The 24973-nt window shown below is 44.4% G+C and overlaps 2 protein-coding genes across 2 annotated transcripts in view; one reads left to right on the top strand and one right to left on the bottom strand.

Moving 5' to 3' along the window:
• The window catches only part of LOC137527851 (deoxyribonuclease-1-like 1), a 96498-nt gene that overhangs the window by 51372 nt on the left and 20153 nt on the right, over window positions 1-24973 (bottom strand). Inside the window, exon 2 of the mRNA XM_068248818.1 lies at window positions 21795-21953. The gene's annotated coding sequence lies outside the window, so the exon portion shown is untranslated. The remainder of the gene's footprint in view (window positions 1-21794; window positions 21954-24973) is intronic.
• Window positions 1-24973, top strand: part of LOC137527852 (mitochondrial carnitine/acylcarnitine carrier protein-like) — a 40626-nt gene that overhangs the window by 13836 nt on the left and 1817 nt on the right. Inside the window, exons 3-8 of the mRNA XM_068248820.1 lie at window positions 10131-10258; window positions 10341-10431; window positions 11014-11131; window positions 15717-15789; window positions 18803-18912; window positions 21819-21940. Of these exons, the coding sequence (XP_068104921.1) occupies window positions 10131-10258; window positions 10341-10431; window positions 11014-11131; window positions 15717-15789; window positions 18803-18912; window positions 21819-21940 (642 nt within the window). The remainder of the gene's footprint in view (window positions 1-10130; window positions 10259-10340; window positions 10432-11013; window positions 11132-15716; window positions 15790-18802; window positions 18913-21818; window positions 21941-24973) is intronic.

Raw genomic sequence — 24973 nt, 5'->3', positions numbered from 1 at the left:
GGTGGCTTGCGTTAGTGGAAAAAGCTGAGCCTGCTTGCCTCTGTGCTAGTGTGCAGACACGAGCCATCTGCGCCTGCGCAGTCCAAGCAAGCTCTATAGACAAGCCCTTACTTGCAGGGGTCTCAGCGCTGGAACGGTGAGGAGGAAGGTGATGGCGAGGTAAGTACCCAAATTATGTGTTTTCTTTCTTCACTTCCGGTATCCTTTAAAGCAAACTGAGCATCGGGGAAAAAACATTTAACTTATGTATGGGATGTGGCTCTTCTGGACCCTAATGGGATGCGCCATCTTCTTCACAGGCTGCAGCTGCTGAATTTCCAACTTCCCAGCAGTGTTGTGCGGTGTGCCTGCCGCAATGCATGCCTGGAGACGAGGCAAAAATTGGAAATTTGGGCGCACCAGGTGCAGCCATAGGCCGTGATGGGTATTACAGCTATTATGATGCTCAGGCAGTAATTTGGGCACCGTCAAAAGAGGGAGCCCAAATTACGATAAAAACAGCGTAATTCATCCACCAGAAATAGCAGAATTACATCTTACCCCACAGTCCACGGCGGCCTGGAGGGGGAACAGTAGTAATTCACCCTGCGCCCAAATTTCACTGGCGCCTTATTACATGTACATGCCGAGAGGTATAGTTTGTGAATGTGAATACAGAGATATACTTGCATTGGTACGCACCAAAAAACGCATTCCTAAAATTTGCACACAAATCGCTAACAAGATTCAAAACCTGCAACGCAGAATCACAAATGCAAAATAATGCAGAAAAACACGGCCAGAAATAGCAGGGATAAGTGTAAAGGGTGCCTTAGCTGGCTGCACGCTGAAATGGTAAGGTCATTTTTAATAACAGTTACAAAAGGACGTCTGCAGCAACAATCTTTGTTTATATAATTTTTTTTCCATGAAAGTGGACCCTTCAGGCTTGTTTTATACCGCAAAACGCATTTTTTTTGCTGCGATTGCGTGTTGTGATTTTTACTGGTGGCTAGGGACATGAAGGGGCAACGCAGACGTTGTAGGATGTAGGACGTTTACCATCAGTTAAAATCAAAACACGAACAGATTGCAACAGTATGAAAACATGCCCTGCCATTTCTATTAGTTTCCCTTATGTTTTTCTTGAATCGCAAAACACAACTGTTCCCCCAGTATAAAACAGGCTAAGGCTGGGAGCACACGTCTGTCAGTTTCCTGCGTGCGTTTTTCTGCATACATTTTCTAAGGGCTCTTTCCAGGAGCCGCTCTCCCTCACGTGTTGAATAGCTTGCGGCGTGTCGTCAGGATGTAGCAATGCAACGCAATCAGCGGCGGTAGCTATTAATTCACCCGACAGGAAAACGCTGGCTCCCGACGATAATAAGCTCCCAGGTGCGTCGTACCGCATCGCATCAAAACGCAGTGTCGGGTGTGAGGGTAAAATTAAAGTCTATGGACTTTCATTTTACCTTGGTTAACGCAAAGTTTCGACTTTGCGTTGAAACGCAGCAAATGGGCTCGGCGATCAGCAAAGCGCTGTTGCTAATGTATCCCTATGGGATCATTCTCACTGCCGTGTTTGCGATTTTGTATAAATCCCAAACATGCTGCATGCAGCGCTTTGGGGGAAATTGTGATGTTATCCTCATTCTGGTGAACAGGAATTTCAATGAAAATTGCGGCACAAAATCGTGATGGCAATTTTGCATTCAGAATGTGAACTGGCTCATAAAACACATGCATTTATTCAGAGTAGCTAATGTGATTGATAAAGAAAAGGCACACAGAGCACTTAGTGCTGTCAGCTTATTTTCTGATTGAGAGCAATCCCATTGATTAACATTGTTTCTCAGTTTTCCTATGCAGAAAACATGTACGGAAGCAGACAAGTGTGCCTCCAGCCTAAGGGTACGTACAGACATACGATAACGATCATTCGTTCTGAACGACGAACGATGTTAAAGGAGGTATCGGCCGATGATCGTTTGAAGAAAGGCTACTTTGAACATCGTTCGTGTACGAACGATCTTGGAACGAGCGTTGCGTGCGCAACATGATACACTGATAAACTGATTTCAAACACAAGTGTCAAAAAGAACTGTTTGAGCGTGTGCAAAGCTTTGAGAACGAACGATCAACGACCGATCGTTGTACAGACATTACTTTTTGAACGATGGTCGTTGGAAAAGATCTGGCAGAATGGATCGTTCTTTACCAACGAGATATCTCGTTGGTCGGTCGTTTTAATGATCGTTCGTGCACTTTTTACGAACGATCGTTGGGCAATGCCGTCGGTAACTATCGTTTTAAACAACTATAGTCGCATGTCTGTACGCACCATAACAGAATACAGGATCTCAGTATATGTCCTGTGCTGTGCAGTAACCTCCTGCCATCATTGTCACCACCACTTACATCTGTTAATGCTGCACAACAGGGAATTTCAATTCACTGACAAATCCCTGCAACTGGCAGCTAAATATAGATTGTAGTCTCTGAGGCTGGGGGCTCACTTGTCTGTGCACAAAAGCATCAGTTTCTTGTCATGTGCGTTTCTATGGGTTTTCCTGCGGTCGCGGTTTTCCATTTTATGTGAGTATTTTTCCATTTGCATTTTTAATACAGTGCATCCAGGAAAGTATTCACAGCAAATCACGTTTTCTACATTTTGTTATGTTGCAGCCTTATTCCAAAATGGATCAAATACATTTTCCAAATTTATTGAAAATAAAAAAAAAAACTGAGGAATCACATGTACATAAGTATTCACAGCCTTTGGGAAATATGAACCTTTGGCAGCAATTACAGCTTCAAAAGTCTTTTTGAACATGACGCCACAAGCTCGGCACACCTATTCCTTGGCCAGTTTCGTCGTTCCTCTTTGCAGCACCTCTCAAGCTCCATCAGGTTGGATGGGAAGTGTCAGTGCAAAGCCATTTTAAGATCTCTCCAGAAATGTTCAGATTCAAGTCTGGGCTCTGGCTGGGCCAATCAAAAACATTCACAGAGTTGTCCTGAAGTCTCTCCTTTGATATTTTGGCTTTGTGCTTAGGGTCATTGCCCTGCTGAAAGACGAACTGTCACCCCAGTCTGAGTTCAAGAGGGCTCTGGAGCAGGTTTTCATCCAGAATGTCTCTGTACATTGCTGTAGTCATCTTTCCCTTTCCTGACTAATCTCCAAGTTCCTGCCGCTGAAAAACATCCCACAACATGATGCTGCCACCGCCATGCTTTACTGTAGGGATGGTATTGGCCTGGTGATGAGTGATGCCTGGTTTCCTCCAAACATGACGCCTGGCATTCACACCAAAGAGTTCAATCTTTGTCTCATCAGACCAGAGAATTTTGTTTCTCATGGTCTGAGAGTCCTCTAGACAGGCTGCCATGTGCCTTTTACTAAGAAGTGGCTTCCTTCTGGTCACTCTACCATACAGGCCTGATTGGTGGATTGCTGCAGAAATGGTTGTCCTTCTGCAAGGTTCTCTTCTCTCCACAGAGGACCTCTGGAGCTCTGACAGAGTGCCCATTGGGTTCTTGGTCACCTCCCTGACTAAGTCCCTTCTCCCCCGATCGCTCAGTTTAGATGGCTGGCCAACTCTAGGAAGAGTCCTTGTAGTTTTGAACTTCTTCCACTTACAGATGACAGAGGCCACTATGCCACTGGTACCTTCAAAGCATTAGAAATTTTTCTGTAACCTTACCAGCTTCGTGCCTCGAGACAATCCTGTCTTGGAGGTCAACAGACAATTCCTTTGATCATGCTTGGTTTGTGATCTGCCATGAACTATCAACTGTGGGACCTTATAGAGATAGGTGTGTGCCTTTCCACATCATGTCCAATCAACTGAATGTACCACAGATGGATTCCAATTAAGCTGCAGAAACATCTCAAAGATGATCAGGGGGGGGGGGGCGCATGCGCGGCGCTGAGCAAGATGGCCGCTTAACCTGGGAGCTCCGCCGATGGCTAGCTTAAAATAGACTCGACCACGTCAAATACCTGGCTTACCTGAGCTAAAAAGGCTTATCCCGGTTCCCCATCGAGCACTGATTCATATGGGACCAAAGAAGAGGGGCAGATCGGCTTCCAAAAAGAAAATTGAGGCATATTTCTCCCGGCCTGCCAAGCCTCCGCCTACATCCAAGATGGCGTCTCCTAAATCTCAGCATGGCGAGGAGCAGCCCGATACTTCGGACTTTATAACTAGGGCCATACTGGAAACCTGTCTATCCGACTTGCATACAAAGATATCAGGTACAATAAAGGATGCGATCTCCTCAGCCCTGGAAGGCCTACGCTCGGATGTTAAGTCCTCACTAGCGCGGACCACGGCACTGGAAAAATCAGTTGCGGCCTTGGAACAACGCTGCGCATATTTAGAGGAGGAGAATGATAGACTAACGGACACAGTCGGGGAACTACACCGCTCTATGGAAGATCACGAGAACAGAGACCGGAGGTCAAACTTAAGGGTAAGAGGGGTGCCGGACTTTGTCAAGCCCCCGGATATTAAGCAATACCTAACCGATCTATTCACAGACATTGCCCCAGACACCTCACAGGATATGTGGCGGTTTGACCGTGCCCACCGAGCGATAGGGCCACGTCCAGAAGGAGCACCTCAACTTCGGGACATAATAGTCCGCTTCCACTATTACGAAGCAAAAGAGAAGGTGGCCATGAAGGTACGCAATATAAACTTTTACAAATTTCGTGACCATGAAGTACAAATCTTCAACGATATATCCCCTATCACGTTGGCTAAACGCCGAAAGCTTAAAGCTGTCACAGCATTTTTGCGGGAAAATTATATCCAATACAGATGGGGATATCCCTTTAAGTTGATTGCGGTTAAGGAGGGCAGATATCACGCCATCTCTGCTCCAGAAGATGCACCAGATTTACTCAAAGGCCTAGGCCTACGCATGCCGGGGAAAGTTGAATCTCAATCCCAAACAAACGGTTCTCCTGCTAAATTCCGGGATCAAACAGCATCACCACCCTGCCTCTCACCTGAAATCCCAGCTACTTAAGCTTGGAACCGGGACGTTACCCAAATTTTTCTTCTTACAACTCAGGTTTATTTTTTTTGAAAATTGTAAAGTTTTTGACATAAAGTGATCATAGTATATGGTACTATAATATATAGCCTGTCGGTGCGGCTCCGGGACACCCGGCCGCAAGGTGCCAGCATGCATTCCCTCTATGGGTGTGTAGTGGGGCGCACCCACACAAGGGATATGTATACCCTTGTTCCTTCTAGAATTGTTTTGATGGCTTTGCATATTCAGATTACGGTTATTTCACTGTTGTTCACTATGCAAAACTCAGTTTATGAAAATATTAAGAGGTTTGTTCCCCTAAATTTAGGGGTTGGTCTTCTTCTGTTTCTATTCTATCTTCTCCCTTTTCTTTTCTTTCCCACCTTTACCTCGCTCCCTGAGCATCTTGCCTGCCAGCCATTTTTCATCATATGTTTGGTGTTGGATAACATATTGTGTGTCTCCCTACGCTGGGCTCACTGCATAATTAAAGATGGCTTTTATAACCCCTCATCATGGTGAAGTTAGTTACACTTAATGCCAAAGGGCTTAACTCGGTTCGCAAACGATACTTAGCATTACGGGATCTAGAGCGCATCGGGGCAGACTTTGTTTTCCTTCAGGAAACTCGGTTTTCCTCAAGGCGACCGGGATATCTGAAAAGCAAGGCCTATCCAACTTCTTTTATGGCTAGTGCGACGGAAAAAAAAGCGGGAGTCGCACTTTTAATACATAGCAGATGCCCATTTCTAGTCAAAACTGAATGCAGTGATCCCAAAGGTAGATTCATAATATTACAAGGTACCTTACATGGACTAGAAATTGTACTGGTAGTTGTATACGCACCAAACGCTCATCAGCTACAGTTTTTGGAAAAAGTATTTAAGAAAGTTGAACAGTTAAAATGTCCAAATGTGATTATAGGGGGGGATTTTAATCTGATAAGCTTCCCCACAAGGGACCGTAGATCCGAGTTCATCCCCTCTAATTTCTCCACTATTTGTAAAACTGCTAAGAACTTCAGGCTGCTGCAGAAACAGTTTGGACTATGTGATGCTTGGAGAGCTCTGCATGCAGGAGATACTGATTTCACTTTCTACTCTCATAATACTTCCACTTACACTAGAATAGATCATTTTTTTATAACCCCTGCCTTGCTGAATACTTTAATTGCATCCGAGATAGGCCCAATTTCCTGGTCAGACCATGCCCCGCTAGATTTAACCTTAAACTTAGCAAACAATCCAAAAATCCCCTCGGTTTGGAAGCTAAACGACAGCTTACTCTTAGATGAGGAAGTTTACCAAGATATCTTAGAGAGCTTAAATAGCTTTTTCCAAATAAATACTGGATCGGTTACTGATTACTCCACTGTCTGGGAAGCTCATAAGGCAAACATTAGGGGTAAACTCATTGCAATAGCAAGCAGAAGGAAAAAAGTAGCCCTTGCAAGAGTAACAGCTCTCCTCACTCAAATTACTACACTTGAAGAATCACACAAAAAAAGTCCTTCCAAACAGTTATTTCAAAAACTGGAAGATCTGCGCAAACAATTAGCTGATCTTCAATATACTTCAGTAGAGAGGTCTCTGCTCTTCACGAGGCAAATGTTCTATGAGAAAGGGAATAGAGCCCATACACTACTAGCCAAAAAACTTAGGGATATAAAAACACGCAATGCAGTCCTTTCCCTCAAAGATAAGAAGGGGGTGATACATCATGACCTCCGCCACATAGCCCAGATATTTAGGGAATATTTTTCCGAGATTTATAACCTCCAAAAAACAGAAAACTACTCACATCCTACCCAAACAGAAATGAAAAATTATCTTAAATCATGTGGGCTCCCTACACTGTCAACAAATCAATTAAACATACTAAATGCAGGTATAGAACAGGAAGAGATTCTTGAAGTTCTTAAAAAAGCTCAGCCCCACAAAGCCCCTGGTCCTGATGGATACACAATGGCCTATTACAAAAAATTTCGAGATATTTTGGCTCCAAAAATGGCTTTATTATTTAATAATTTCATGGGAATGGATCCTATCCCAGAGACAATGCTAAAATCCCATATGGTGGTACTGCCCAAACCAGATAGAGATTCATTAGACCCTAAGAATTACAGGCCAATATCTCTGCTGAATACAGATTTAAAAATATATTCTAAAATCCTAGCAAATCGCCTTTCTCCGCTATTACCATCCCTGGTAGACAAGGACCAGGTGGGATTTGTCACAGGTAGATACGCAGGAGATAATATTCGACGAACTATAAATTTAATAGATTTTATTAACCATTCAAAACTTCCATCCATATTATTAAGCCTCAACGCGGAAAAGGCCTTTGATAGGCTAAACTGGCCTTTCCTGTTCCAAACTTTGAGGACCATGGGCTTTGAGGGAGCGTTTTTGAACACTCTCTACAAATTGTATTCCAATCCTCAGGTAGCCCTAAAAATCCCATTTACAGACCCCCATCAATATTTCTCAATTTCTAATGGCACTCGACAGGGCTGCCCCCTGTCCCCCCTGCTCTTTGCCCTTTCTATAGAGCCTTTGGCGGCTCGGATACGGGGCAACCCGGATATAACAGGGATAAAAATTGGGGCAAATGCATATAAAATCTCGCTTTTTGCGGATGATGTGTTAATATCAGTAACCAATCCACACATATCCCTCCCTAACATGCATGCAGAGCTCTCTAAGTTCGGTCACCTCTCAAACTATAAAATAAATGACAGCAAAACGGAAGCTCTCTCTTTTCATCTTTCTTCCCTAATGGTGGACGGTCTGAAGTTGCGGTTTCCATATAGATGGCAAAAAGATACTCTTAAATATTTGGGAATTCACCTCCCTTATGAGACCAAGAAACTACTTCAATTTAATGTTTCCCCCCTAATTAATCGCATCATTAAAGACCTAAATAAATGGAAAGACTACAACATTTCTTGGATTGGTCGTATGACGGCGTTCAAAATGAACTCCCTACCTAAACTAGTTTATATATTTTCCACAATTCCTATGTGGATACCGCAAACTACACTGCTCCCCCTTCAAAAAGCCCTACTACGCTTTATATGGCATAGCAAACCACCCAGGATCTCCAATAAAATAATAACTTTGCAAAGACAATTTGGAGGCCTCTCAGCTCCAAATATCTACAACTACTATGTGGCAAGTCAATTTAGGCAGATGGTAGCATGGTTTGAGAAAAGACCCCATGCAAAATGGGCACAAATAGAGTTTGAGGCATCTAGCCCCTTTCACCCAAGTGCTTTCCTATGGAAAAATAATTTCCCTCCTGTGGAGGCGAGGGAGATATACTCCTCCCTACGGTCTAATTTGAAATTATGGATGGTTGTGGGGAGGCGTATATCCCTCTTTCCGAAGGTTTCAGTTATGACTCCAATATTTGGCAACCCCAGATTCCCCCCAGGTCTTAAACGCACCACAACATCATTATGGTATCAAAAAGATATTTGGTTTATTTCAGATTTAATGAATCCTTTCACAGGGAAACTATATACCTATGATGACCTCAAGGAAAGAATAGGACTTACCAACGCTCACTATCTGCAATATATGCAAATACGACATTTTGTAGCATCCATCTCTCCCAAGCTGGAATTTTCACAGAAAACGGAGTTCGAAATAATTTGGGATTCAGGTCCTACACAAAAAGGACTAATTTCCTCTCTATACACATGGCTAAACTCTCCGCAACGTAAAACCCTGGAGTACCAACACCATTACATGATATACTGGGACCAAGCACTGGAAACAGATACTACTCTCGATTCATGGTCAAGGATCTGGATAAATGCCTCTAAATCCTCCATCTGTGTGCTTACAAAAGAAAACATATACAAAATAATGTTACTTTGGTATCAAACACCAGTACGCCTACATAAATGGAACCCCTCTCTTTCCCCGGCATGCTGGAGGAACTGTGGTCAACCCGGCACCCTTCACCACCTATTCTGGTTCTGTCCGGAAATTCAAACCTACTGGTCGGATGCTCTTCAGCTAATAACTCGCTATACTGGTTTGGAAATTCCTAAAGATCCTTGGATCTGTTTGTTGGCTAAACCTATACCGAAGATGAAACCCCATAACCAACGTTTGCTTAATCATTTTCTGACAGCAACGAGATGTGTTATCTCCAAACATTGGAGAGACACCTCCCCACCTAATATCTCTGAAGTGCTAAATAGGGTGAAATATATTTACAAACTAGAATATCTTACGGCTGTAATGCAGGATAAGATTCACATCTTTCAAAAGGTATGGAAAGATATTGATCTGTGAGCAACAAACGGGGGATCGTAAGCTAAGGGATGATTCCTCAAGCGCTTTATTAGGATTATATGATTTGGTGGGCTGGCAGGCCACCCTTCTCTCTTTTCTTCTTTCTTTTCTGATCTGAATTTCACCTCTGATTCTTCTCTCTTCTCTCTACTTTTCTCTTACTCCAAAAGAGGGACCTATATCCCTCCTAGGACAAAGATCTGGCGGAGCCACCCCATCCCCCTGAGAAAGCTAACAGATTTAAACCCATAAGAGACTTTCATGGCGGATTGGGTGACTCTCGATTGGGTCATGGTAAAGATATAAATAGATAATGGATATAAGATATAATTGGTTTCCACATGATTAGTACTGAAATTATTGATCCAAATGTTAATACAAATATAGCTATTCATTCTGTAATGATCCTTTAAAATTCACTATGTGGATTGTACTGTATTATACTATGCAAAGAAAAAATAAAAATTTAAATAGAAAAAAAAAAGATGATCAGGGGAATTCAATTTTCAGCTTCATGGCAAAGGCTGTGAATACTTAAATTGTAAGTAAAAAGACACTGGAGGTACTTTTTAATGACACAATTTTGATTATACAACCTAGCCACTTCCATGTAAGATGAGGGACTACCTAAAGTATCCATTCACAGTATAGTCACTCAGCTTGCCCTTCTACTACAGATTTTGGTAAGATTGTACAATCAAGCTTGTATCATTGATGGTCACCTAAAGGGTGACATGTGGAAGAAGGTTTATAGATGACTGAATGCTGACATAACAAGTATTACTCTTCCCTCTCCAGGGTTTATGGGGTCTGTACAGAGGAATGGGAGCCCCCCTGGCTGCAGTGACCCCAATAATGGCCGTCACATTCCTTGGCTTTAGTCTGGGAAAGAGGCTGCAGCAGAAACATCCAAATGAGGTCCTGAGGTGAGATATAGAGGCTTCTGTCCTCTTCCCAAAGACCTGACCTCTCACTGACGTTCCATCTCTTACCTTTAATGGCTTCCAGGTCTCAACAGGTGTTTGTTGCGGGAATGCTGTCCGGTCTCTTTGGCGCTGTTATCGTCATTCCAGCTGAGAGGATCAAGTGTTTGCTGCAGGTGAGAACCCCTAACATATAACAAGCAACCCCCCCCCCCAAATATTCAAGGGGCCCCGTGGAATCCAAACTCTTGTCACAGTAGCCAATACTCTACCGCCCCAACCCGTTCCCCTTCCCCCTCCCGGGCAGCTTGCCCTGACACATCACTCAAGACACTGTGGAGTAGCGCAGGGAGCGGTGAGATATTTACCTGCTTCCACCGCTGCAGGTATCCTTTGTGTTTCCCGGCAGCCACTCATTCTATGCTGCCATCCTCTGGCTCCTGATCACATGACTCGGCTTGCATCAGTCATGTGATCAGGAGCCGACAAATGGCAGCAGAGTGTGTGTGGCTGTCCCCGTAATCCCTCCTTAAAAAATTATCAGACAGGAAGATTCAGGCCTCCCTCCATTTAACAGTAGCGAATGGGGCAGGGAAGAGGAGGGCATTGGAGGGTGATAGGAGGGAATCTATGAGCCCGCCTCTTTCTGTCTAAAAATTTGACTTGTTTATGGGGAACAATCAGGTATGCACAGAGGTATGTGGATCCAGCAGGAACACCTTTTTTATTTGTAATCTCTCCTCCATTATCTTTCCTAGGCTCAGGCTAACAACTCGGTAAAAAGGTTTGCAGGACCCATAGACTGCGCCCAACAACTGTTCCAGGAACAGGGCATCCGCAGCTTGTACAGGGGGACCATGCTCACACTACTAAGGGGTAAGCTTCTCACTACTTCCTGTTCTTATGCAGGCCAGTGGGGGGCATTGAGGAGATGCAGACCTATAATTTGTTTATGTTTTTATTAAATAAAGTAGTCTTTTAAATCTATGTACAATATATAAAAAAAAATGGTTTCACATCTGGGAGCATTAAAGTGAACCTGTGTTCAACTGTTAGCACAGGTGTCAAACTCAAGGCCCGGTGGCTGATTATGGCCCTCCTTGCTATTTTATGTGGCCCCCGAGAGCTTCAAATGTGCATCATTGTAGGCAGTAAAAGAGCGATAGTACACTGCCTTCCCATCCAGAGGAGCACATCAGTGTGTCTGATTAAAACATTGTCAGGTTTAGCTATAACCCATGGGTTCCCCGAACAAAATTAGTATGGGCCCCCCTGCTGGGATCCAACCTCCCTGGTAGCTGGTAAAACACGCACACCTCCCCCCTCCATCATCTCCCCACATTGCAGAGTAGCGCAGTGGAGCAGAGTAATATTTACCTGCTCCAGCGATGCATTGTGTCGCTTCTGCTCTTCCTGGCAGTCACACGCTCTGTGCTTCCATACTCCAAATCACATGATATACCTCAGAAGCCAGAGGTATGCAATATAGAGGTTGTGGCTGTCAGGAAGATCAGAGGAGACCTGAAGCATCACTGCAGAAAGGTAAATATTAAACTGCTCCACTGCGCTACTCTGCATAAGAGGGAGGAGCAGGGCCCTCATGGTCTCTATAGTTACGCCACTTAGTTTGAGACAGTTGAATAAATTTTAAATCTTAATAGACAAATTGGCTCCCAAAATAAGGTGGCCAAACATTACATTTTATTTGATTCCAATCCTATTCAATTTGTCGGTTGATCGGAAGTTTTGAAGAAATTGTTATAATCTCGAACATAAGTGTGTTCGAGATTGCAGCAATTTCAGGAAAAAAGATTGTAAAGGTAGCCATACATCAGGAGACTTGGCCGCCTGATCGACCATCCAATTTAATTATTATAATCGAATTGGATGAAAATCGTTGCCGCCAAGTGCATGCCCAATCAACAAAGGAACCAATTTCGGAACAGAAATTTGTCGCTTTGTCTATCGCGCATGCGGCAAGATGCCGGGCTGAAGTTGGTTGGTCAGGTGTACAGCGGCGATTTCCGAACGAGCGACGAGACAAAAAGACCCCTGCTGCAATGTATAAATGTGCCCCTGTGTGCATTTATACATTACCTGTCCTCTTGCAGCCTCCTCACGGTGTCCCATAACCTCCGGGCGGCTATCCGTACACGCTACTGGCGCATAGCGTCTGTCATCAGGTGCTATGCGTAGCATGTACAGATAGCCGCCTGGGGGTTATGGGACACTTTGCGGTGGCTGCAACAGGACAGGTAACATATAAATGCACACGGGGGCACATTTAAACATGGGGGGCAGCGCGGTGCGGGGGCAGCGGGCTCAGCCGATTTCCTGAAGATGTCATGCTGAAATCGGATGGGAATCGGCCTGTAGTGTATGGCCAGAATTGACAAGAGACAAATTTATCTCTAATCAGATTAAGAGATAAATTTGTCCCTTTGTCGAATCTGCCCATAATCTTTAGGTCTATGGGCACCTTAAATGTTGAAAAAGCTGGTAGGTTAGAAAATCCTACTGCTTGGCAACCTTTCACTCAATAATCAACTTTTGATCATTTTGCATTTTTGTTTTTTATAGGTTCTTTATTTTTCTCCCAAAAATGTTAAACAATAAAACATTTTATATCGAAAAGCTGAATACATACATCGAACCACATTAGTAATTATATAAATACTAGGTCGAGTTGATGCATTCTCAGTGTCTTAGACTGCTAATTTTCATCTCTCTGACTCAGAGTTGCCAACTCGTCAGTAAGGAAAGTAGCTATTGGCTGACGTAGAAGTCGCTAGATGACGTCATCACTTAATTTGCATAATGCACACTGCACATGCAAGTTATTTGCAAATTCAGAAACCGAAAGTAAGAGACAATTCTGTCATATGGCTCGTAGGAGTGAGCATCTCCTGCTGTAACTGCAGCTGGGGGGGGGGACTCCTGCGAGAGGACGGGCCTGTCTGTGAGTGCTTTGGGACAGGGGAGGGGCTGGCAGCGGCAGCTGCTGTGGCAAGTTGAGAAGAGTCAGTACAGACACATCAGAGTCAGTAACACAAGAAAAAGATGCCAGATTTGTCGCTAGTCGCTTTTTAAAAAAATTGTCGCTAGAGGGATTTGAAAAGTCGCTAAATATAGCGACAGAGTCGCTAAGTTGGCAACACTGTAATATAGGTTAATCAACCTCTATACCCTTGGCTATTGCATACCTAGCTCTATCCTATCGGTCCCATTAGTCCCACTACCAGGATATTACCTATCTCCTATCCATATTTAACTAATGTGAACACAAAAAAAAGAAAAAATAGAGAAAATAGAGAAAAAGAAAAAAACATTTAGAAAAGAACCCAACACATAAGATAATAAGAATAAAGAAACAGAAAGAGGAAGGAATATTCTTTACCTTGTCATCACATGTTCCCAGATCTCCCTATTAGGGTTGGGACAAGGACAAGCCCTCTCCCCTCCCCCAATGTCCAGGGCTTGTCTTCTCTCCTACAGCTGCCAAAAGTCTTTCAGTACTCCTGTGTTTCAATAATCTCCTCCCACCCCCTCCATACCTCCCTGTTTTGTTCTTCTCTACCTTTTATAATTTGTGTCTTCTCTTCCATCCGATGTGTGTATGCTACTTGGTGGGTATATTCCTTGTTTTCCAATGTCTCCCAATCATAATCCGTGCTGCATTTATAAAATGTCTACTAAGTCGGGGGTCCCCAACCACCAATCCGTGCCCCCCCCCGGCCACTACTGCTGTTACCTTAGCTGGCAGCTGCTTCCTTATATTCTCCTCTCCTGCGTGCTATTTGGATTCACAGCAGCGCGTCTCCCGGCAGGAAATAAATCTGCAGTGTTTCTACTTCATGTTTTCATGGAAGCAGACATATTGTTAACAGCCTGTGCTTTCAAATGAGCTTATCTGCCATAGGCAGTCATGTGACACAGGGGAGGATCAAATTACAACTTGTGATTAGACATAAATGAAGGGGAATAAGAGAGGCTAAACTCTCTAAAAAGCGTAGTATGGATACAGAGGCGCCAAAAGGATAAAAGAATCTAAAAAGTTTAAAACATGAGGAGGCAGTGGTGGACTTACCTCCTCCAAGCAGACACAAAAATTGCTAATGTGTTTGTCAAATACAACAAATTTACTTACATACTCCGGCGACAATGCAACGCGTTTCACAGGTTTGATCCCGCTTCATCAGGCAATAGCAACGGAGCAATAGCATATGTGGTCAGTAGAAGAGCCAGGCAATACAGGGTAGTACAGAAGCATGTCAGTAGTGTAGCTGACGATGTGTACTGGTGCTGTGCAGGGGGTGAAGTAACACGGGAGTGGTGCATGCGTGACGCACATGGCTGGCGGGGGAGCGGCGTCTACAACTTAGTAGGCCGACCGCAGGGTGAGTAGATCCGTCAGGCAAATTGCTCACAGGTTGGGGGTCTGGGGCTGATGTACACATGCTTGATTATCGGCTAAGGTGGTCGTTATCGGCCACCTCAGCCGACTACAGTCAAGTGTGTGTACGAGCTTTTATGCTACTCCAATTGGCCTGGCACCAGTATCACATGGTTACAAATTGCAACAGCTTGCCAGTAGGTGAAGCTTAAAGTAGCCACAAACAATACAATTTTTTAAATATCTGTTCAATTTAAGAATTGCAATCAATTTTTCTGACTGATTGTAGCATTTCAAAAATATGACCCATGTACCACACACGTATGTTCAATTCTTCCCCAATTATGATAAAACTGATTGGAAACTCTGAGAAAATGGCTAGGGTGTGTATATTAATAAATTGGCAATCTAACACACATCATACAATCTTTAAAAAAATTGAAGAGAAATATCCTGCATTCAGGATCGATATAAATAAAAAAAACGGGAAATCCGCTCAGATTTTTCAAAGAAAAACAAGTTTTCCATTTTTTCGGGAGATAACGATTGTTTTTATCGAATTGCTGTAAAATCGGATCATTTTATTGTATCATGTGTGGCCACCTTTAGACAGGGAGGATGGGGTAGGGACAATTTATGACCTTGACCATCAGAGCCGGGACAAGGTCCTCCAGCACCCAAGGCTGAGACACCAAAGTGCGCCCCTCCATCCCTCCACCCCAGCCGTCACACACTGATTACTCTTAGACTAAGAGGGCCACAGGGCCCCCAACACCTTAATCTCTAGTTATCTGGCTTGTAGTCACTTCCATGTATCTCCTTTTCTTATTTCTTTCTGCTTCAAACACAATTAGGAATGACAGCTGAATGAATTGTGCGCCCCCTCCTATAATGCGCCCTGAGGTTGGAGCCTCTCCAGCCTATGCTTAGGCCCGGCCCTGTTGACCACAGCTTGACACAGGTTCACTTTAAACCTAGCTCTACCCAATATACTTCAGTTCTGTAGGTCAGTTCTGCAAGGTGATATCCCCTCTGTAAATGGTTATTACTCTCTGTGTCCCCCATAAGAGATCCCGGCCAATGGAATGTACTTTATGAGCTATGAGTGGATGAAGAAGACAATGACACCAGAAGGTCAAAGGTCAGCTGTGTTTTTTTTTTTCTTTTTAAGTATATGATCAATGATCCAGTTTTTTAAAAGAAGCTTATAAATGGGGGGCATATGGAGTCTGGAATAGTGAAAAAGGCGACACAGCCTGTTAATGTTGCCTGTTAATTTATGTGCCGCCATAGCCTGCAATGTAACTACTGACTATAGCGGTGCCGTGAGGGTAATTTAAGCGGTGGGAACCCAATTATGGCTATAGCCAGAGTCGCTGCAGCCTGCTTTCTCCAGACTTGTATTGCGGCACCGGCTTCCTCCACTTCATCACTGCCACCGTCACAGTTGATACTTCAGGCTGTCGCAGCTGCGGCTTTCAGCTCGCAGCTGTTGTTGCTCCGGAAGCAAGCTTTCTCAACCACTGGACTACAAGTACCCTCGTAGAGGAGTGAGGGCCTTATTTCTTGTCAACTGCATTAAGTAGAATGCACTAGATTAGGAATGTTCAGACATCAACCCAAATGGACACCACAAATCATTTTGGGTATCAAGCTCCTGAGCAGAAAAGCGTTAGCATGTTTGTTACTTAAAATACAGATAATGTTACATTTATCTGCATTGGCTATCATTCATAAAAGTATGTTCGGTAAAAAAAAATCTGGGTTGGAAAATACCGCATTCGGTAGTTTAGACTTCTGTGTGCGAATTCATAAAAATGTTTACAGTTGCGATAGAAGTTCGGTATTTTCCCGAACTACGCTGGCAGTAACACGAGAAGCTGCCTGAGCTGTTACATTTTCTCCTGCAGAGACAGCGTTACAATAAAAGAGGCATCTCCAACTTCCCTTTAGATGTGCATTTTTTTTTAAACTGCCTCTGTTTGCCCTGAATCTGCGCTGAATCTGTCTATTAGTATTTCGAAACAATCTGTTTAATTGCCACAGCAGAACTTCAAGAAATGTTACACATGCAGGCTTTCTGATGTAAAAAACATATGAAAACAGGTACCCAAGAGGTTAAAAGACACAGCATGAGGTATTCTGGAAAGCCTTTTTTGTTCTGCTCTCACTGCTGCTGCCTGGGAGATCTGTCTCCATTAACTTTGCTGTTATCCGCATTCTTATCGCCTCTTCAAAGCAAGCGGTATTCTCCATCCCAATACCGCCTGCTCTAATCTTTATGAATTGACATTTAGTGACGTGTTGAGCTAATCACCGTACAAGGTTTACCTCACTACCCGTAGAAAATTTCTACCTACATAATTTGTTTGGCTAACACGGTACAGAAACATTTTTACTACTATCCTCACTGCTCGGTAATTTGAGCTTTTCATGCGGTAACAAGCTTTTATGACTTGACATTTTGCTAAGTGCTCGGTAAAGTTAGCTGTTTTCTGCATTACCGCATGCAGTAATGCTTTATAAATGATATCCATTATATGTTAAAGTGTATCCAAAGCGGATGTGATCTACAAACAGATACTTTGTCTACAAAGAAGGACGCCTCTGAAACCTTCAGTGGCTTCTTGTGTCCTGCTTGCAGGGCCGTCCTGCCCATGAGGCGGGGTGAAACTTTTGCCTCAGGCGGCACTTCTGGGGGGGGGGGGGGGCGGCACCCGCCCGTCCGTGGGTGTGGGGGGTCACCCGAGCTGGAGGGGATAGCGGGCAGGAAGGGGGTATTGGGCCTAGCGGCGGGGAGGGGGTCGGACCCCCCTCCCCTCCCTCGCCTGGGTCCCCCGTCCTCCACTCCCCTCCAGCTTTAAAAAGTTGCGTTGCTGCCTGCAGCTATTGTAAGAGGCAACAGGCGGGGATCACTCACCTCTTCCTCGTTCCAGTGTGCGCTCCACTGACGTCACTTCCTGGGCGGCGTAGCCTTTTACAATAGCTGCAGGCAGCAACGTAACTTTTTAAAGCTGGAGGGGAGCGGAGGACGGGGGACCCAGGCGAGGGAGGGGGGTCCGACCCCCCTCCCCGCCGCTAGGCCCAATACCCCCTTCCTGCCCGCTATCCCGAGTTCTTTAAAGATTGCCTCAGGTGGCAAGAAGTCTAGGGCCGGGCCTGCCTGCTTGCCTACACTGTTGCCAAGCACTGACCCCAGAACATATCTGACAAGAGATGATATGGATGCGCTCCCTGCCGTGTGCTGCGCCTGCCCGAGGACGGCTATGCCTGAGCAGTAACACAGAGGCAGTCAGATGTATGGCCACCTTTAGTTACATAACAGACAGGGCCGCCCATGTGGTGGAGTGAGGCGGGTTCTTCAGGCAGCAAAGTCGGGGGGCGGGGAAGCACCCGCCTGGCCGTGGGTGGGGAGGTCCCAAGCTGGAGGGGTTAGCAGGCACGAAGTTTGCCTCAGGCAGCAAAAAGTCTAGAACCGGCCCTGATAACAGCACATTTGAAAGCAATCCCACACACTCTCTCTGTGTTTGTAAAAATGTTTACTGCAGAGAGCAGTAAAAGATCTCATCTCTGATCTCTGATCTTATTTCCTGTCCTGGTGCCTTGGCATTAGTCATGTGACTGGCACTGGGTCTCAAAGATTCAGGGAGAAAGGAGAGCATTAGAGATGTCTGTTGCATTCATGCTTATGTTGAGGTATATTTGCCTAACATAGTGACATGTGGAGGGGTACAGGCAGAGCGGTTTGTGGCCATTTTGGCACCCCAGGCAAGGCACTATTTTACTCACTTTTTTGCGGGGCTTGTATCTACTTTTTATAAACATTATACTGTTTATGTACAACCTTGGTCTTTACAGGTTAGACTGTCGTTTTGGAAATCCAATCAGACTTTTTAATAATCAACACATTTAGAGCTCATTTAAGTGATAAAATGACAATCCTTCTCTTTTCTTTGTTGGCTATAAGGATTCCATAAAGTACAGCATGCTAAGACTAGCTCTGTGGTACCCCCTCCTAGAATTGTCACCCCAGTCATCTGCCTGGCTTGCCTATGCCTAAAAACATCCCTGGGTACAAATCCATGCAACATAAGGCTGTTGCTACAAGTGCTTCTGTGACTGTGTGCTTATATCATTTCCTGTTTCTCTCACAGTGCTGGCAGTCTCAGTGTTGAGTGTATCCTGCTTGCTGGAGGCGTGGCTGGGATGTGCACATGGATAGTGGCTATTCCAATGGACGTGCTGAAGTCCCGTTTCCAAACAGGTATAGCGGTTTACTTGTCATTACTAACTATGCTATCCTTGCTCTTTGCTCCAGCCTAGGCAAACGCTAAAAGCACAATCAACTTTACATTGCTAGTGTGTTTATTACTTGTGCAAATGCTAAAATCCGTCAAAAGACAGTATTACTGTATGTAAAATAAAACATGTATATTAGAGTTAATAATCCAGCAATAAAAGAGTAAGGAACCCATACATCTAGCGACTTTGTGGCAGATTAACCATCCGATTCAATCATTATTATTGAATCAGATGAAAATTGGTGCTACCGAGTGCATGCCCAACCAACGATGTGACCAATTTCGGGCCGACCATGTCGATTAGACATCCTGCAAGATGTCAAGCCACTGTGGTCAATTGGGTGCCAGGCGGTAGCGGCGAGCGATGGCGGGACGAGCGACGGATGCCAAAACATTACCTGTCCTGTGTCGTGATGCCCGCCCATCTTTTGAATTCCATTAGCCCTGTACACACTGCCTGTACATAGCACATGTGACATCACACATGCGCCATGCCGGCAGCGCATATAGGGCTAATGGAAGAGCATCAGATTTGGAAGACGGACAGGCACTGCAACACAGGACAGGTAATGTATAAATTCAAACATACATGCACATTTATACACTGCGGGACAATGGCGGACGCAGTCCCATTCCAAGAGATTTCAGCGTGAAATTGATCAGGAATTGGCTTTTGGTGTATGGGCAGCTGATCGATCTCTCTCCGATCAGATTTCATCAGTGAGATATTTGTTTCTTGGTTAAATCTGCCCATCATCGTCTGATGTATGGCTGCCTTAAAAGATGGCTGGTCCCTGTGTTTCCTGCCTATCTTGTCTGCAAGTCTGAATCAAGTGACTCAGCTGCCAGCTCAATGAAGAAGCTGTCTGAAAATGATAAAATGCAACTTAAACAGAAGCAAAGATCTTATAGGCTAACGGTAAAAGACAACCGAGGTGACGTGTGACATGATGAGATAGAAATGTGTACAGTATGTACAGTGCCTAGCACACAACTAACTAGGCAGTGTTCAATTTCTTTTTCTTTCTCTGCCTGAAAGAGTTAAACATCAGGAATGGAAGTGACAGTTTGTGTCTGGGTCGGGACCAGGTTGGACTGGATCAGACTAGACCATAGTATAACCCTCAGCAATAAGTAATTACAACTATAAAATACTTTTCTGTCAGTAAATGGCTTCTGAGAGCAGGAAAGAGATAAAAAGGGTCAATAATTCATAGATTTGAGCTCTGGCATACTTAAAGAGACACTGAAGCGAAAAAAAATATATGATATAGTGAATTGGTTGTGTACTATGAATAATTACTAGAAGATTAGCAGCAAAGAAAATATTCGCATACTTTTATTTTCAGGTATATAGTGTTTTTTCTAACATTGCATCATTCTATAATATGTGCACATTACACAACACTCAGCATTCAAAATGAGTCTTTCAGAGCAATCTGTGAAGTAATATGACCTCTCCTCTAGCAGAGGAAACGTAAATAGTCCAGGAACAGTTGAGATAATAAAAGTCAGATAACAGCCCTCTCCATGACTAACGTAGTCGAAGAGCTTAATGGCTTGTTTGCATAGAGATAACAACTGGAGTTTCTCAACTCTTCGGGCTCTTTTCCACTAGAGCGATTGTGATTGTTGAATCGCAAAATCGCAAATCGCTAGTGATTTTTAAATCGCTAGAGTTGTTACTTTATCATAGAAATCACGCTAAGTATTTTCCACTACAGTGATTCGATTTGGAAATCGCTAATCGCAAATCGCAATCGCTTGCTGGAGCGATTTTTACAATGATAATGCAATGCAAATGAAAATCACAAATCGCAATCGCATAACAGAATTAATGAAAAATCGCAATCACTGGCGTTTGTGATTTGTGATTGCTAGTGGAAAAGGGCCCTAACTGTACTGGAAACAATTACACTGATGTATCTGATCTTAATGTTTTATTTCTTAGCTGTGCTACACATACAAATCATAATTTCATCATTTTTTTTTTCGCTTCAGTGTCTCTTTAAGTGAAGGTGTCATTAAGCAGAGACAATGAAAGAGTAAAAACTTAAAAACTAGATTTAAATATGAAATAAAACAGTGGGATATCTACAAAAAAGAGTCATTTTTAGCAGGAGGATAGCTACAATTGTTTTTCTAATCAGTTTATTTTCATATTGGATGTCCTTCAAAGGAGAACTGTAGTAAGAGGTATATGGAGGCTGCCATATTTACGGTATTTCCTTTTAAGCAATACCAGTTGCCTGGCTGTTCTGCTGATCCTCTGCCTCTAATAGTATTAACCACAAACCCTGAACATGCATGCAGCAGATCAGGTGTTTCTGACATTTTTGTCAGATCTGACAAGATTAGCTGCATGCTTGTTTCTGGTGTGATTCACGCTACTGCAGAGCTGCCAGGCAACTGGTATTGTTTAAAAGGAAATCAATATGGCAGCCTCCATATACCTCTCACTACAGTTCTCCTTTAACTTTCCTTTCCTTCCCACTATTTAAAAAGTGTCAAAAATGACAATCCCCCTCTCCTGCCACAATTGTACCACCTCCTACATTGTCCCCATGGAATTGGGCATTGAATGTTAGTCTGACCATGTCCCTTTGCCTCATCTTGATTGGGTACTAAGTGGTGAGTCAGCCATGCCTCCCCTTACAGAAAGCAGGGCAAGGCCAACCCAAGTTCAGGAGGACTACATAGTTCAACTGTGGTCATGTGACTGCGACTGAACATCATAATGTTATGTCTGCACACTTATGACAAATACATTGGGCTAGTGGAAAGTATGCATAGAATTACCCTTGGGAAAGGGGCTTTAGTGTAGGTCATGAAAGAGCTAACTGACCTGTCTTTGTGATTTTTTTTCCAGCTCAAGTTGGCCAGTATCGGGGCGCTCTGGATGTCCTGAGGGAGGTCTTGAGAGAGGAGGGTCCCAGGGGTCTTTACAAGGGCTTCACTGCTGCCATGCTGCGAGCATTCCCAGCCAATGCGGTAGGTGCTGGATCTGAGGATACAAAGGATAATCATTCTACAGGATAAGGGCTTAAAGAGAACCCGAGGTGTGTTTAAAGAATGCTATCTGCATACAGAGGCTGGATCTGCCTATACAGCCCAGCCTCTGTTGCTATCCCAAACCCCCCTAAGGTCCCCCTGCACTCTGCAATCCCTCATAAATCACAGCTGTGTTGTGAGGCTGTGTTTACATCTGTAGTGTCAGTCTCAGATGCTCCCCCGCCTCCTGCATAGCTCCGGTCCCCGCCCCTGTCCCTTCCCTCCAATCAGCAGGGAGGGAAGGGATGCAGGCGGGGACTGGAGTTCTGCAGGAGGCGGGGAGAGCAGCAGACTGACACTATACAGATAAACACAGCCTGCTCTGACAAGCTGTTTGTCAGCAGCGTGGCTGTGATTTATGAGGGATTGCAGAGTGCAGGGGGATCTTAGGGGGGTTTGGGATAGCAACAGAGGCTGGGCTGTATAGGCAGATCCAGCCTCTGTATGCAGATAATATTTTTCAAACCCACCTCGGGTTCTCTTTAAAGGACAACTGACCTGAGAGACATATGGAAGCTGCCATATTTATTTCCTCCTAAACAATACCAGTTGCCTGGCTTTCCTGCTGATCTTTCATCAATAGTGCCTTAATCCCAAACCTGAAGCAAGCATGCAGCAATTCCAGCCAAACATATGATCTGCATGTCTATGACTAAATGTATTAGAGGCAGAGGATCAGCAGGACAGCCAGGCAATGTGTCTTCTTTATAAGAAAATAAATATGGCAACCTCCATATCCCTCTCAGGTCAGTTATCCTATAAAATGAAAGCATAAATTAACTTACAATATATATTTGGTAAATTATCAGCATCTTGCCCCCAATCAAAACTGCAACTATAATCCAATACTGATTTTGTGTGCCCTGAAGAGATCTGGAAACCCCTTCAAGCTTCCAGTTGTTTGCAGTCACTTCTCCATTACCCCCAGTCTGTACACCTACACCACTATACAACAGCTACAGATTATTCTTCTGGTCTGCCTAGTACACACCATACAATTTTCTGTTAGATTTTTCTGTTAGATTGTCTGCATAAAGGTGGCCATACACTGGTCGATTTGCCATCAGATTCGACCAACAGATAGATCCCTCTCTGATCGAATCTGATCAGAGAGGGATCGTATGGCTACCTTTACTGCAAACAGATTGTGAACCGATTTCATCATGAAATGATCACAATCTGTGAAGCTGCCACTGCTGCTGCCCCCCTCCCCCCCCCCCATACATTACCTGTTCCGGCCAGCGCGAGTCCCCTGGTCTCTTCTCCGCTCCGGGCTCCAGACCGTTCCTGCAGCTACTGAACTTCCTGTCCAGGGGAAGTTTAAACAGTAGAGGGCCCTCTACTGTTTAAACTTCCTGCCAGGACAGGAAGTTCAGTGTAGCTGCAGCTGGTCCGGAACCCAGCGCGGAAAGAAGACAGCGGGAACCAGGGGACTCGCGCCGGCCGGAACAGGTAACATATACCCGCTGTATTGCGTCGGTCGTCGGGCATTCGAGCGCCGCTATCGACACACTCCCGACCCGCCGGCGATCGAGAAAAATCTTCCACACGGACGGATCGACGGGAACGATCAATTTCGGACGGAAATCGATCGTTCTGTCAGCGGTGTGCGCTGCGATTTCACAGCCGATTCGATCACTGTGATCGAATCGGCCGTATATCGGCAGGAAAATCGTTAGGTGTATGGGCCCCTTTAGATTATTTTCTGCAGAGACTGGTCATTATCTCTGGTGCATTATCTTCTGGTTATCTCCTGCTGAGAAGAACAATGCCTAATTGTTATGCTGGGTGCACACGGTGCGTTTCCACACTCGATGCCTTGCTCGATTCCCGTCGATTCCCGGCCTCTTGATTATTTCCGACAAGTCCGATTTGCTTTCCGGGCATTTTCCAATCAATTTCCTATTGAAGTGAATGGAAATCGATCGGAAAATGCTCGGAAATCGATCGGAAAGCAAATCGGACATGTTGGAAATAATCGATCTGACAGTAAATCGGCCAGAAAATCTCAGTGTACCTAGCATTGCAGAAAATCTAATGCTGGGTATACACGGGTTGATTTTGCCGCTCGATTCCATGCCCGATCGTTTTCTGTGCTCGATTCTGCGGGCGATACTCTTATCTTCCATTCAATTTTCTTATCATATCCCATTGTTCCCCATGCAAAATCGAGCATGGAAAGGATCGGGCGCGAGATCAGACATGTCGCAAATTAACTATCGAGCCATCTAAATGGCTCAATATCTAACCGTGTATTCCCAGCATAACAAAAAAATGTATGGTGTGTACCCAGCATAACAGCTTTAATGGACCCCAATCCCCATTCATAGTTGTCTCTGCTGCCCATGGTTGTATGTAGTAGAATTAATCACACACCTGTATATATTATCTACACATTAGGTCTGGTCACTGCTGCCCATGGTTGTGTGTAGTAGAATTAATCTCATATCTGTTATCTACACATCAGGTCCGGTCACTGCTGCCCATGGTTGTGTGTAATAGAATTAATCACGTCTGTTGTCTATACATCAGGTCTGGTCACTGCTTCACCATGGTTGTGCGTAGTAGAATTAACCACAAATCTGTTATCTACACATCAGGTCTGGTGTCCCGCAGGAAGTTTGTCATTGGGCTACAGGGAGCAAAGGGCGTGCGAGCAGCGTGAGAACGGCGTGCGGGGGGCATGTGCTACGCATATCCTAGAACCAGATTCACAAAAAAACCTGTGGTGGTTACAGATGCCTATGCACAAAGGGGAAAACTCACTGTTCTTGATTACCACAATGCAAAGCGCATATAGTGGTAATCATTGTGACCATGACACCAATGAAGAGTCAGTGCAGTGGCCACTGCCTTTGCAATCTTTATTCCTGGCCACTCAAAGAAGCTCTGTGGCAGACAGGAGGTGGGGCTTGTTTGCCTTGGCTTGAGAAATGGCTAGCGATGGTTGTGATGTTGGAACTCCCTCCCAAA

Source organism: Hyperolius riggenbachi, chromosome 8, assembly GCF_040937935.1.
Source record: "Hyperolius riggenbachi isolate aHypRig1 chromosome 8, aHypRig1.pri, whole genome shotgun sequence".
NCBI lineage: Eukaryota > Metazoa > Chordata > Amphibia > Anura > Hyperoliidae > Hyperolius > Hyperolius riggenbachi.
This window is presented reverse-complemented; position numbering and strand designations above follow the sequence as displayed.